The following is a 14,855-nucleotide window of genomic DNA, read 5'->3' on the forward strand; positions in this document are numbered from 1 at the left end:
TTATGTATGCAGGATGTTGTGCATTTATCAAATACTAAGGGGAAAGTTATACTATGGGGAGATTTTAATTTTGCTTTATTTCCTAAATTAGATAGGTCAGGAGATAAAGTGACAAAAATAAAGTAGCAAAAATGGTAATAGATTTAATGAAAGATATGGACCTAGTGGATATTTTTGAGAAAAATTCACCCAAATGAAAGGGATTATTCCTTCTATTCTTTTCAATAAAAAACATATTCATGAATAGATATGTTTCTGATTTCTACACAATTTCAACCTAGAGTACAAAAGGTGAAATATCAAGCTCATGTTTTATTGGATCATTCAGCTTTAATTTTGTCAATTTTGTGAGAAGAAGAGCAAAAGATAGGCTATAGATGGGGGCTAAATGCAACTTTATTGAAGAAAAAATAATTTTCTGATTTATATGAGACAACAGATAAAATAAAGATTCAGTTACAAATAAGTTTACATTATGGGACTCTAAGAAGGTATATTTAAGAGGTCAAATAATAAGCTATACTTCAAAAGTAAAGAAATAATATATGAAAGAAGTAGATCAGCTAGATAAAAAAAATGAAATTGGAGAAGGAAATTCAAGTGTAAAAAGATGAGGAGAAAATTGTTAGAGTCAACAAAATTAAGATTTAATATATTACAAACCTATAGAGTGGAGAGGGATATAATGAGATTGAGACAAAAATACGATGAGTTGGGTGAATGGGCTCATAATATTTTAGCATGGCAATTAAAAATGGAACAAATTTCTAGAACAATAACTGCAACTAACAAATCTACAAGTCAGATTACTTATAAAACACAGGAAATAAATTATAATTTTAAGGAATTTTTTGCTAAACTTAATCAATCTGGATCTATGAAATATAAGAGACATGTTAAACTACCTATGCTAAAGGAAGATTGAAAGTTAAAGTTGTCTGAAATTTATTTCTGAAATATAAGTTTATGAGACCCCAAGTATTTACTTAATAATAAGACATAATTTGCCACCAGAATTTTATGAAGAGTTTAAGGAGTTATTAATGCCTGTATTAATGGAGGTATTAGACCAAATGAAAAAGGTACATGATCTACTAGAATCATTTAAAACAGTGTTAATAACAGTGATTCTGAAGAAAGGGAAAGAATGTTTACAACCTTCTTCATAAAGACCTATATCATTATTGAATACATATTATAAAATTGTATCAAAATTACTAGCTAATAGGTTAGTTGAATTTTTTGCCAAAATTAATAAATATGAATCAAACTGGTTTTATTAAAAATAAAAGAGCAGCAGAGAATACTGTTAAATTTTTAAGTTTGAAAAATATAGCACAAAATAGCAAGATCCCAGAGGTGGTGGTAGCATTAGGGGTTGAGAAAGCATTTGATAGATTGGAGTGGGTATTTGTTTTATTTTTTGAAGCACTTAATGATTTGGGGTTTTCAAATACTTTTATAAATTGGATAAAGGCATTATATGATCAATCAAAAGCAAAAGTGGTTACTAATAAATAAATGTCAAAACCTTTTTTGTTAGAAAGGACTTCTAGACAATGTTGCCCATTATCATCTATTTTATTTGCATTAGCAATTGAGCCATTAGCAGAAATTATTATAACTGATAAGAAATTAAAGGATTTAAAGTAGGTAATAAGGATCATAAAAATGTTTATTTGCAGATAATATTATAGTATATTTAATGAGACCAGAAATATTGTTAAATAAGTTGAATGAGAGATTAAAAGAATGCGGACTAGTATCGGGTTATAAAATCAATGTTGATAAAGGTGAGGTGATGCCTATGGTGGATATGGATTACTCTTAGTGTAAAAGATTGACAAAATTTAAATTGAAAAATTATGCACTTAAATATTTAGGAATAAAAATTAATACATATATAAATAATTTATTTGTTAAATTATTTGCCATTATAAAAAAAAGCTGTAAGAGGATTTGATAAGATGGAAAGATATGCCAATAACACTAATAGGATGAGTGAATTGTATTAAAATGATTTTTTTTTCTGAGAATACAATATTTATTTCAATTGCTACCCATTCATGTACCAGAATCATTTTATTTTTCAAAGTTTGAATCAAATAATATAAGAATTTATTTGGAAGGACAAGATGTCAAGAACTGGTTTGTAAAAATTAATGTGGAAATTTTATCAGGGTGGACTAAGATTAACTTTAAGAATTATTTTAAAGCAGCTCATTTGAGATTTTTATCCCTCCTGTTATCAAAGGAGTGAAAAAGCAACTTGGGTTCAGATTGAAATTAATAAAATTGGTGAATTTATTCCAGAGCAAATTTTATACAAATGGAATAGTTCAAAGGAACAAAGGAAACATTAGTTTTAAAATATTTATTAAAAATATGGAATGGAATTCAAATTGAGAGAATAATTAAAACTATTAATTACCAAAAATGTTGTTAAAACAAAATCCTTTTACTTTGAATGATTCTTTATTTGATAATTTGTATAGTAGAAGCAAAGATAGGATAAAAGATTGTTTTTTTTAGGATTTTTTTTTAACTTGGACCAATTAAAGATAAATTCAATATACATAAAAATACATTTTTTGCAAATTATAAATTAAAATCATATTTAAAAAAGAAATTGAGAACAGATTTTAAACTTCCAAAACAGTCAATTTGTAGATATAATAACAGATACATTCATGGTCAAGAAATTTATTACTTATATATATATAAAATTACAAGAAACCACAAATAAAAAGATTTATATAAATCAAAAATGCAATGGGAGAAAGATTTAAACGCAGAATTTCAAGAGGTCAAAATTGTGTCAAGGAAGTGTTATGAATACAGTTAATGCTAGATACCAAATGGTTCAATATAATTTTCTACGTCAATTATGTGATACTCCATATAAATTAAATGGATTTAACTCTAATTATTCAAGTAAGTGTTTTTGATGTACAAAAGAAATAGGGACTTTTTTTTTTACATTTGGTATGGTTTTGTGAAGAAGTGGAAAGGTTTTGGAACAATTTGAGTCTATTATTATGACAAATTATGAAGATACTATACCAGAAGATCCAATAATTTTTTAAAATTGGGGGATACAAAATTGGAATTGGATAAACGGCAAGAAAAAATTTTAAGTATAGCAATAGCGACTGCAAAGAAATGTATAGCAATATTATGGAAAGCTGATAATGAAGTATTATTAAGTAGATGGCATAGTGAAATGCAAAATTGTATACCTTAGTTTAAGAAATCAAATTGAAAATTTTTATAGCATTTGGAAACCATACATGGATTTTATGAATAAATTTCCGTCCACCTCTTTCACCTTATCCACTCCTCTCAATTAGAAATTATATTAATAGTTAATTAATACATGTATAAATGCTAATGCTATTGTATATGTAGTGGAAGGTGTTTCTTTTTTTTCTTTCTTTGGGGGGGTTGGGGAAAAAATTTAAAAGTTCCTCTTTTTGTCTCACTATGTACGATCAAATGATTAATGTTATATTCATTGATATTTTAAATCTGTATTGATACAAATGATAATTAAAATTTTCTAAAAAAACATGCAGAAAGAGACCTTGGGTTAAAGGCTTTTACTATGGAGATATATTTATGGAATTCATGAACAATATTCGCCAACTGGTTATTTGCAAAGATGTTTGCAGGTCATTTTTAACCCTTACAATACTGGCCCCTAATTATTATATCTTAAAATAATAATAACCATTGCAAAGAAGAAAAAAATCAAACATAGTAATACATCAGGTAAATATTTTTTAAAAGTGAAAGTCAACCATTAAAGCCTCTTGTAAAAGACAGATTTATGGCAATTGGTCTGTTTGAAAATACATTTTTAATGTTAATCCACTTGCAAGTTTTCTTGTTTAACAGTTGTCTTGTCTTATTAAACAATGACTTGTTCTCTTTCAAAAAAATGAATCTCCTCTTTCTACTGCATGTATTTGATAAGCCTTAATTCTATTTTTCAATAACTACATTTATTTCTTTAGCAGCTATTAAAAACAATTCTCCATTCTTGACAACTGCTCTCTAATCTTCTCTCTTGGTTATTTTCAAAACTGAAGAATCATCAGATTCAGTTTTCTTTCCAAGTGCAAAGTTAAAACCCTTTAGGTCACTGTTTTCTGGAATATCCAATATTTCATGTCCTTTTTCAACATTTTGTACTCTGAAGGCAATTGCACCATATTGTCAATGTTCCTTTATACCATTAGTGCAATTTTCTGTGTTAAAACATGCTACAAGCTTTCTTCATTGATCTTGCCTAATAGCCTGAATATGCATGAGATTGTCTGATCCCGTAAGCTAAGTCAGCACAGACTTGAGCAGTACTTGAAGGGGAGACCGCCTAGGAAGATTACTTGCTGTAGGTTTCTGTGAGGGGCGCTGGACAACGTGACGACTCTGTCTGCCTTAGAGTAGACGAAAGTCAAAGTATTTCATGTATGTTACATTCTAAATATAGTATTATATGACAATAATGGAACCTTGACCTTTATCTTGTTTGCTGGTGCATCTGAAAGCTACTTTCAGATTTGTTTCCAGACATTTGTTTCATCCCTTCCCCAGATTTTTCTTCACAGGAATAATCATCCGCAGTATTTGCAGCATCTTCTCACACTTCATTTTCATCCATTTTTAATGAAAACAATTCCTTCAGTGCTGGTTTAGATGCTCTTGATTTATTTTTGTCAACAAAATTTTCTAAAATTTATTTGTATTCTTTTGAGGGTTTTAGGTCGTTATCGATGCGTTCAGGAAAGTCTGCCTTGAACGATTGGTTCAATAGTTTGTTGAGTTTCACAACAGATATCATATTGACACTTCTGAGACATATCATTCACAACAGATATCATATTGACACTTCTGAGACATATCATTCTTTTTTTCTAATGGTCCATTGATTGTCCATCCATAGTTTTGATAGTGTCATACCCTTGGTATTACTTCTATTGGGTACAGCTAAACCAATTAGCATTACTATCTCAGAGCTATTTTAAGATTAAACTTTTTCATTGGGCTCACAGTGCAAGGTGACACAGTGCTTCCAAGGTCAAGAAATGCATGTGAATGACTGTTGCATTCCTATCCTTGGTCTTAAATGGTAGAGGCACTATTGAGAGTTTGCAGTGATCTGCACTGGCCCCAATAAGACCAGCTTTAGCATGGCTTTCATCATCTTCTTTCCTTGACGTTTGTTCCTTTTCCGTATTCTTCTTTTCCTCGAAGATGTGTAATAACTTAGGATGTTTTTGACTATATGTATCACAGCTGAGTCACTTTTTCATATTTTGCCAATGTGTCCTTTACACAGACAGCCAAAATATATTTAATTTTTCTTCAAAAATGCAATTTTCTCACCATGGGTTTTCTTTTCTATCTGTGCATACTTTTACAAATCATGCTTATCATTACAGGACAAACATTTCTTCACAACAGGTGAACTTTCATATCTTTAATTTCTTTATCCACCACTATCAGAGATGTGGGAAATGTGCTTATCGTCATTTTTGGTTGAGGATACGATTTGGATTTCTCAACCTCTTTACTTCTGATTTAAATGCCTTTAATTCCATGCACTGAATCTGTGACAATGACCACTTGCCCTTCTATGAACTCTACCAATCATAAAAATAAGCTGTCACATAGTTTCTTCTTTGGAATTCAACAACTTGTAGATAAATCACCATCACACACGGCTGCAGGCAAAAAGTTTTGATACTGTTTTAAACAGACTTGAAATTGAAAGCAAGAATATGCAATTTTGGATTTGTCTTTGGAATTATTGATAAGAAAGTGAGAGAGGGGTTTCTACGTGAGACAGAGCTTGCCTTAGCTGGAGCTGTGAAGAGATGCCACCCCAGTGAATTAGCTCTGCAGCATGCGAAAAAGTTCAGTGAAGTGCAAGGACAGGTGAAAATGAAGGCACAGCATCTGGACGCATACACAGAGAATGAGACACAGGAAACAACAAAAAGACAGAGACATTCAATTGTAAATGATGTGGTGCTCAATATGGACCAGAATAATACCCGCCCTGTGGAAAAGTCTATAACAAGTGCAAAGGACAGAATCACTATGGAAAGCAATGTTTTTTTCCCAAAGGGAAACAAAACAAAGTATGAACACTATAGAAACAATAGCCCTCAATGATACATTCTTCATGGGGATGATAGCACAGGAAGTAATCAGATCCTCAGCCAAGCATGAACAGAGTTTAGCAGGTCAAGTGGACGGTGCCATTGCATGTAAATGCAGCAGATATTCCTTTCAAGCTGGACATATGGGGAAAATCCAGTTTGGTCTGTGAGCCTGATATCAGGGCAATTAAGATAAAACCATACATCCACCTCAAATTCTGTTCAGCTCAAGGCCTACAATGGACAGCACATTGACATGAAAGGCACATGTAGCCTCAAAGTGAAATTTTAAGGTCAAGAGCATCACCTCATGTTTGCAGTAGTCTCATATGGACATGACCCACTGCTTGTTGACAAAGCCTGTGAAAACTTAGGCCTAGTCAAGAGGATGATTCACATTTATAACGCCAATGCACAGAACAGACATGTTCAAGGGGTTTGTTTTCTACCATTTACCTACAGTTAAAGACAAGCTCAAGCAGGAACTCGACTGAAAGACGTCATTAGGTGTCATAAAGAAAGTGGAGGAGCCTACAGAATATGTGATTCAAAGGTTTGTGTCAAAAAGAATGGTGACCTACACATGTGGCATGGACCCAAAAGACTTGAAAGCCAATATAAAGAGGTAACATTATCAGATACCAACCAGGGATGATATTACGAGTTGGCTGGTGCAAAGTTTTTCACCAAAATGGATGCATCCCAGGGCTTCCAACAATTAAAAATTTCATGAAGATAGCACAAAATACTGTATATTCAAAACAATGTTTGACTGATACTCCTCTTTAAGGATGCCTTTTAGAGATTCCTCAGCTCTGGAAGTGCTCCACAGGACAAAGGAGCACATCATAGAAGGCATAAATAGGGTACGCGTGTACATGGATGACATGATCCTATGGGAATCCACACAGGAACAACAAAAGGCTCATCAAAGTGCTATAATGCATCCAGAAGGATGGATTCAAGCCAAATAGAGCAAAATGTCAGTCTGGTGTGAAGGAAATTACATTTCTGGGAGATTAGCTGCTGGAGGCAGGTGTGGAGCCAGACAAGAGCAAGGTGAAAGCAATTCTAGAGATGCCCAGACCCACTGACAAAAAAGACATATTGAGAGTGTTGCGAAAGATCAATTTCATTAGTAAATTCTTTCCAAACCTGTCTTCAAAAATAACATCCCTAAGGAAGCTGTTACAAGACAAATGTGAATTCAAGTGGCTGGCCAACCATGAGGAAGAATGGGGACAACTGAAGACCATACCGACTACAGAACCGATGGCTTTGACGTTCTTTGACCCATCCAGAAGTACAAATATATCTATAGACATTTCAAAAGAAGGAATACGCATCATACGACTTCATGGAGAAGATTGGAGGCCAGTCACATGCCCATCAAGACCACATCTGAATTTTCATATGCACAGATAGAGAAAGAGTGCCTATGTCTGGTCTATGGACTCAAGAAATTCCACAGTTATGTGTATGGTCTACCAACATTCACAGGAGAGACAGACCATAAGCCATTAATAGCAATAATCAAGAAAAATCTCAGTAAGATGTTGCTTCGAATCCAAAGACAGATGATGAAGCTACAACATTATGACTTTGAATTGGTGTACACACCAGTATTGAGTGCATATTGGGCTGGCGGATGCGTTGTCCAGGGCAAGAGGGTGGAGCACACAATAAGAGTTCCACAGAGACAGATGTGGATCTGATCATTGAATCTCTTCCTGTATCTGACATGAAATCCAAACAGATCACAGCTGAAACAGAAAAGAACATCAAAGGTCATCAAGAATCTGAATGAAGGTTGGCTTCGAGGTTAATGTCAGCAATACTATAACATCAGAGCTGAGCTGAGTATTGTCAATGAGCTTCTACTCAGACTGAGCAGAATTATCATTCCTCAATCACTGAGACAAGATGCTGAAAAGGATGGCTGAGGGGCACCTTGGGATGGAAAAATGCAAGAGGAGGGTCAGAACTGAACTGCTGCTTATTGGGCAGGATAAATGCTGACATGACAGAATGGTCTCAAGCAGTGAGACCTGTCTGAAACATCACGCAAAGCAGTCAAAGGAACCCATGACCATAATTAACTTACCAGAGGAGCCATGGCAGAATGTTGGCATTGATCTGTTCTACCTGGATGGAAAGAATTACCTGCTGGTTATTGACTATCTATCAAACTGTCCTGAGATGGGACTAATTTACAACATATCTGCTGCCAGCATGATCAAACAAATGAAATCAATCTTTGCAAGACATGAAATTCCTCAAATTGTCTATAGTGACAATGGACCATGCTACAGTTGTAGAGAATTCCAGAAGAGTTTGATTTTCGGCATGTGTGACTTCAAGTCCTCCGCATCCCCAGTCAAATGCCAAAGAAGAGAAAGGAGTTCACATAGTTTAACAGTTTAACAGTTGCTCAAAAAAGCAGAAGACAGTGGTTCAGATCCTTATTTAGGTCTGTTGAGTTACCAAGCTTCACTACTTCAACATGGTGTGTCACCCTCTGAGCTCCTGATGTGATGTAGACTATGCACCACACTTCACTCCTCTGCAAACTCAAACAAGAACAGAGAGGTCAAACAGAAACAAAAACGTCTGCAAAAAAGACAAAAAACAAACTATGGCAAGTCAACAAGAAGCTTAGGGCCACTGGCACTACATGACACAATGAGACTCAGAGATTCCAACACCTGGGACAAGAAAGCCACTATTCTGCAGAAACTAAATCCAAAATCTTGTACTGTCATAACAGAGGATGAGCAAATACTGAGGATGAATTGAAAAAGTCTGCTGAAAATGCAAGAGGTGCTGCAAGAACATACAAATGCAGAAGATCCAGCCTGCACAGCAACGGAGGAAACATCTCCAGTGCGAGACAGTAGTGGAGCAGCGGAGTAGACACATGCATCTGTGTTGAGAAGATCCACACACATTATTAAAGCACCTGAAAATCTAAAAGATAAAGATCTGCACACTTAAAAAGTTTGTGTGGTTAATGTTTGTGTTTAACTTTAGATTAAAATGAATACTGTATTACTGTGCAATGTTGCTAAATTGAACATCTTAAGGAAAGGGGATGTGGTCGTTGGGAGTCCGTGATCCTCTTGACCACTAGAGGGTGTCAGAAACAAATGCTCCACCCGGGTTAGATACAAAATGGATGTCCTAGAAGATCGTGAGTTGTTAATAAAATATAATTAATACAAAAGAACCAAAGTTTCTTTATTACAATAAAAGAAACATCACACCATGCAGGTCACGAGAATGAACAATGAACAATCTCCTTAGCAACAGTGGTGGATTGGAACCTGGGTACTCTAAAAGTGTTGTGCCACACTAACTGTACCACCTAATCCGATTTGAATCTGTACTATGAAAGGAAGTATTAATTTCACACCTCCACCTTGATAGCAAAACCAATTGATTTCAAGAAATGATCAGAAATGACCTACTCCAAAAATAATGTATGTTAAGGACTGTAAACAAGAACATCTGCAGATGGTGGGGTCTAATGCAGCACACAAACGTGCAGGAAAAACTCAGCAGGTCATGCAGCATTAAAAGGTAGTCAAGGTTTCAAGCCTGAACCCTTTGTCAGAAGTGCTGAAAAACAGGCAGATGCCTGAATGGGAAAGAAGGGAAGAGCACAGGTTAACAGGTAAGTGGAAATGCATGGATAGAGGTGGGAGGATAGAAGAGAAAGAAACTGAGGAGTTAAGGGAAGAGAGCAGAAGGATCGCTCTCTAACAAAAGGAAGGAAAGGAGTTGGGGAACTGGAGGAAGAGAGAGAGGGGTGAGCAAAAAGGACACAGCAAAGGGAGGTTAATGGAAATTGGAAAAGTTGACATTGATGCTGTCTGGTTGGAAACTCCTGAGATGGAGAATTAGGTGTTGTTTCTCCAACTTTCTAATGGCCTGAATTTTGCAGGCTGTGGACAGACAGATCAGAGTGGCACTGGTGGGTAGAATTAAAGTGGTTGTTCCTCACCACCCCACACCTATTCATTCCCCTTGATTTTCAGGCTCGAATTATGACTGCTTTTTATTTTGTATGGATGTTGTGTACCCTGTTGATTTTCTCCAACATTTTTGTGTCTTCTTCATAAAAGATAGCTTGATTAACATACTTTACAGTTCACCATTAGTCTGACCTAAGTGTCACTCCAATTCCATTTTGCTGTAGTTGATGCACTCTCTGGTTGTTTGGGGAAAGCACCCAGATTTATCACACCTCTTTCTGACTTATAAGAGTCAGTGAAAGAAATACTGATCTTCTCAGGGGCATCAGCCTTCCAAGAATAAGTGAACAATAATATCACCAATTGAACTTTTGGTAAATCTCCCTCTGGTCAGTTTTTTTTTTAAATGATTCAACAGCCACATTACATTTCAATTTCATTATATAATCTCAAGGTTATTAACCTTTTTTATTCTTGGATTTCAAACTATTGAACACTGAATTGTAGAGATTTTTAATTAATTATTTTAATTTTAATCTCAGTTTCTCCCAAGGTGGGAATTCAAGTTTCTAGATTAAAAGTTGTGAACTGCTGTAATTTAACAACTGTGTTTCTGGACCCATACTTGCTTTCCACTTTCTGGCAGAACATATGAAAATCGAAGCAGAAGTTGGCATCCAACCCGTCGAGTCAGCTTTGTCATTCAATGAAATCCTGGCTGATCTACACTTACACATCTTTTCCCAATGGCTCTTAATTTCCTGACTGCTCAAAATCTGTCAACCTGTGTCTTAAATGGATTGAATGAGGCAACCTCTACTGCTTCCTTGGACAGAGAATTCCACACATTCACTAATTGCTAGGCTCCTTCTCATCTCTGTCTTAAATTTACTCCCAAAATCTTGAGGCTAAGTTCTCTAGTTCTAGTCTCACTACCTGATGGAAACAACTTTCCTGCTTCTATCTTATTTATTCTATTGGTAAATTCATGGTTTTATAAAATCCTAGCTTATGCTTCTAAGTTCCAACAAGCACAGTCCCAGATGACTAAAGCTCTCTTCATAGGCTCACCCCTTCATCTCTGGAATCAACCTGGTGAACTACTTCGGTACTGCCAATACCAATATTTCCTCTCCCATCAGGTATGGAGGCCAGAACTTCATACAGTACTCGAACTGGAGCCTCACTGGTAGTATGTACAGTTGGAGCAGAACTATCGTACCTTTAAATTTAATCCCTGCTGATCTGGCCATGGATACAACTCCATTACCTGCCTATTCCCTTAACCCCTATGATTCAAAATCCTACCTATCTGTGTCTTAAATACATTTAGACCCAGATAGCATTAAGGTTGAATACTCCCATTTACAATATGCATTAGTAGTCACACTTCATGGAACTCTTAGCTACATCTAAATAGTGTGCCTGATCTCATTCATTTTCCTTTCAGATGATTCTAGAATGCTGTAAAGGTATTGAGATATTTTTGAAGATTCATTACTATAGAAGTTTTGCATTATCCAAATTATCCATTGTCCAAATTATTGCATTGTCCAGGATGTGCAGAGAAAGTTCCAACAAAGAGGAAAACAATAACAATGGAGGCAAACTTAGCATAGCTGTTAGCGCAATGCTGTTACAGTGCCAGCGACTCAGGTTCAAATCTAGCGCTATCTGTAAGGCATTTGTATGTTCTCCCCAACAGTGCATGGGTTTCCTTTGGGTACTCTGGTTTCCTCCCACCCCTTCAAAATATACAGGGATTGTGAGTTAATTAGTATATTTGGGGGGCATGGGTTTGTGGGCTACAAGGGCCTGTTACTGTTCTGTATGTCTAATTTAAAAAAAATGGTAATCAGAGGGTTGGTTAAGGGATAAATATTGATCAGGACATTGGTATTTACTCTATTACTTTTCTTTGGAATGATAGCAAGTAATCTTTTATATAGACCTGAGAAAGTAGATAGGGATTAGATTCAAATTTCATTCATAAGAGAGGACTTTGGACAGTACGGTACTCTGTCAATATAGCATTGAAGTTGTATCCCAGATTATGGCAAGCCTTAAAACCTAACCTATCTGTGCCTTAAATGCATTTAGTAACAGACAGCATTAAGATTGAGTACTCCCATTTATAATATACATCAGAAGTCTAAGCCATCCAATCCCATTGCCTCCCCCACTCCCAAATATATATTTCTCATTCAACTCATTGTATTCTGTGAGCATTTGAGAGCACTAACAGGCACTTTTACACAGCCGCTGAAGAGCAGAAAGGTTCAGGAAATTTTCTGCTCAGGTTGTAGTGTAGAAATGTCAAGACAGAATTTATTATGTAAATTCCATCCCATAATTTTTCCACTGGGACCCCCACGGAATGGCTGCAGTGTAAAATGACTGCAGCCACTCTGTAAGAAACAAGCCCCCTTTGACAAACTCTGCCACACAGGAAGGCTGTATAAAAGTGCTCTAAATGTTCTTGTGTAAACCACCACATTGGGCATCACCGGAGGTAAGTATGCTAATTTTTTTTCGAATAACTCCAAAGTTTCTGTGTAAAAATGCCGAATGGCGAACTATCAGAATTTAACATCCCTGATCACGGCAATAACGGAAGTACTTGGCATTTATTCTTACTGGATTCTGTAGATACAAGTGAAAACTTACTCTGAAACTATTAATAGCCAAAGGTATCAATTGTAAAACCACATCTATTCTTTGAATTTAATAATGACTTCGAAGGGTTTTTTTAATTAACAAGTTATTTTTGCAAAAGTCAAGGAAATTAAAGTACTTAAAAAAGTTGAATAAGTATGAAGCATATCTCTCAGAGAGTGAAAATAGAGGAAAGTTAACTGCGACTGATTCTACTGTCTCAATATTTAAGATGGTACAGAACTTTCATAAAGGTTGTAGATATTGAAGTACTGATACTGAGATATTGGTTGATGTTCTAGTGGCACACCTCCCTGCTGGGAACACAATACAGAAATTATGAAAGACCTGGAAGAATTCTGCAGGTTAGGCTGTATCTGTGGAAGGAAACAGAAGCTGACATTTTGAGTTAAGATGAAAGGTGGTGACACTCAATTTCACTCTCGAGGTGCTGCCTGACCTGCTGAGTTTCTCCAGGAACTTTTTTTTTAAGCCTAGATCCAAACATTTACAGTCTTTTGGGTCTCCTGATAATCTCCTCTGTAAATGCCTCAGAACTAACTACCTTTATCCTTCAGTGTACAATTGATTGGTGCATTTTATTGTCATGCGCTACCTGTCGACCTCATTAACAATCAATAAGAAGTTTGAACAAAAGATAGATCTTTTCACATAGACAGAAGAAATGGTTGGATATTTGACTGATTTCCTAAACTAAGAACTTGGTGTACAGTATTGTTTCTATAGAACAAGAATATTGCAAAGCAGCTTACCTGTCATATTACAGTACACTACGAGAGGTCCTACTGCGCCACTGCCATCAGGGTCAATTGAGAAGAAACCTAAAGTGTGGCCTTTGTGTTTGTAAGCCTCACATGACTGTTCATGCACAGCTGTAAAAAAAAATGTAAGACATCTGTACAGTTCAAGTTCATTGACATGATTTTTAAAAAAAATCAATTTATTAAAGAAAGAAGTCATTTTACCCAGCATGGTTAATTGCTTACAATCAATCCAGATCAAAAATAAATGTTTTTTTTAAATGGAAATAATTTAACGTCGATATTTTCCCCAGCACTGCATGATCTTCAAAATCTCACTCACCTTCTTGTCTTCATGGATGAAGAATTCCACCTTCTCACACTGCAAGTGAAACCTTCAAATCCTGAGATCAATCTGATAAAAATATCATCAACCCCCCAGAAAGTCACATTATTATTTTTTTTAATTCAAGTGCCAAAATTGGATTAAATATTCCAGATGTAGCTGAACCTGTGCTTTATACTTTCAACTTAAATGCCCACATTTGTTTTTCCACTAAGAGTCCATCATTTAGCCTTAAAAAGAAAATTGAATTTGCTCTGATAAGTAAAGAATGGAGGAATCTCAGGAGAGATTCAGCTAAGAAAGTTAAATGTTTTGATGGAAAATTTTAACAGTGCTACCTCATTTTTTAGCCCATGATCAGCAGCCATTAAAAACGAAAAGCATCAAGTGCATGAACCTTCAAGTGCATGAACCTTCAAGTGCATGAACCTTCAAGTGCATGAACCTTCAAGTGCATGAACCTTCAAGTGCATGAACCTTCAAGTGCATGAACCTTCAAGTGCATACACCTTCAAGTGCATACAGCTTCAAGTACAAATTTGCCGAAGACACCACAGTTGTCGGGAGAATCATAGATTCATAGCCAAAAGAGGGACCGTACAGCAGTGAGATGGATCAGCTAATTGAGTGGGAGATGACTGTGGACTTCAGGAGGAAATCAGGAGAATAGAAACCAGTCCTCATCAAGGGATCAGCAGTGGAGACGGTCAAGAACGTCAAATTTCTGGGTGTCAACATCTCTGTCCTGGGACCTCTGTGTTGATGCAATCATATGGAAGGCTCAGCAGCGGCTAATCTTTGTAAGGAATTTGAGGTGATTTATTATGTCATCAAAGACTCTTGAAAATGTCTACTGGTGTACCATGGAGAACATTCTGTCTGTTTGTATCATTATCTGGAATGGAGGTGCCAATGCACAGGATAGGAAAAAAACTCCAGAGTTTTTAACTCA

The 14,855-nt window shown here is 35.6% G+C and overlaps 1 protein-coding gene across 5 annotated transcripts in view; it reads right to left on the reverse strand.

The window, feature by feature from the left end:
• Positions 1 to 14,855, reverse strand: part of LOC138761905 (contactin-associated protein-like 5) — an 857,011-nt gene that overhangs the window by 408,528 nt on the left and 433,628 nt on the right. For all 5 annotated transcript variants that reach the window (XM_069934856.1, XM_069934855.1, XM_069934854.1 and 2 more), the window contains exon 12: positions 13,570 to 13,689. In XM_069934856.1, coding sequence (XP_069790957.1) covers positions 13,570 to 13,689 — 120 coding nt within the window. The remainder of the gene's footprint in view (positions 1 to 13,569; positions 13,690 to 14,855) is intronic.

The sequence above is a fragment of the Narcine bancroftii genome, chromosome 4 (genome assembly GCF_036971445.1).
Source record: "Narcine bancroftii isolate sNarBan1 chromosome 4, sNarBan1.hap1, whole genome shotgun sequence".
NCBI lineage: Eukaryota > Metazoa > Chordata > Chondrichthyes > Torpediniformes > Narcinidae > Narcine > Narcine bancroftii.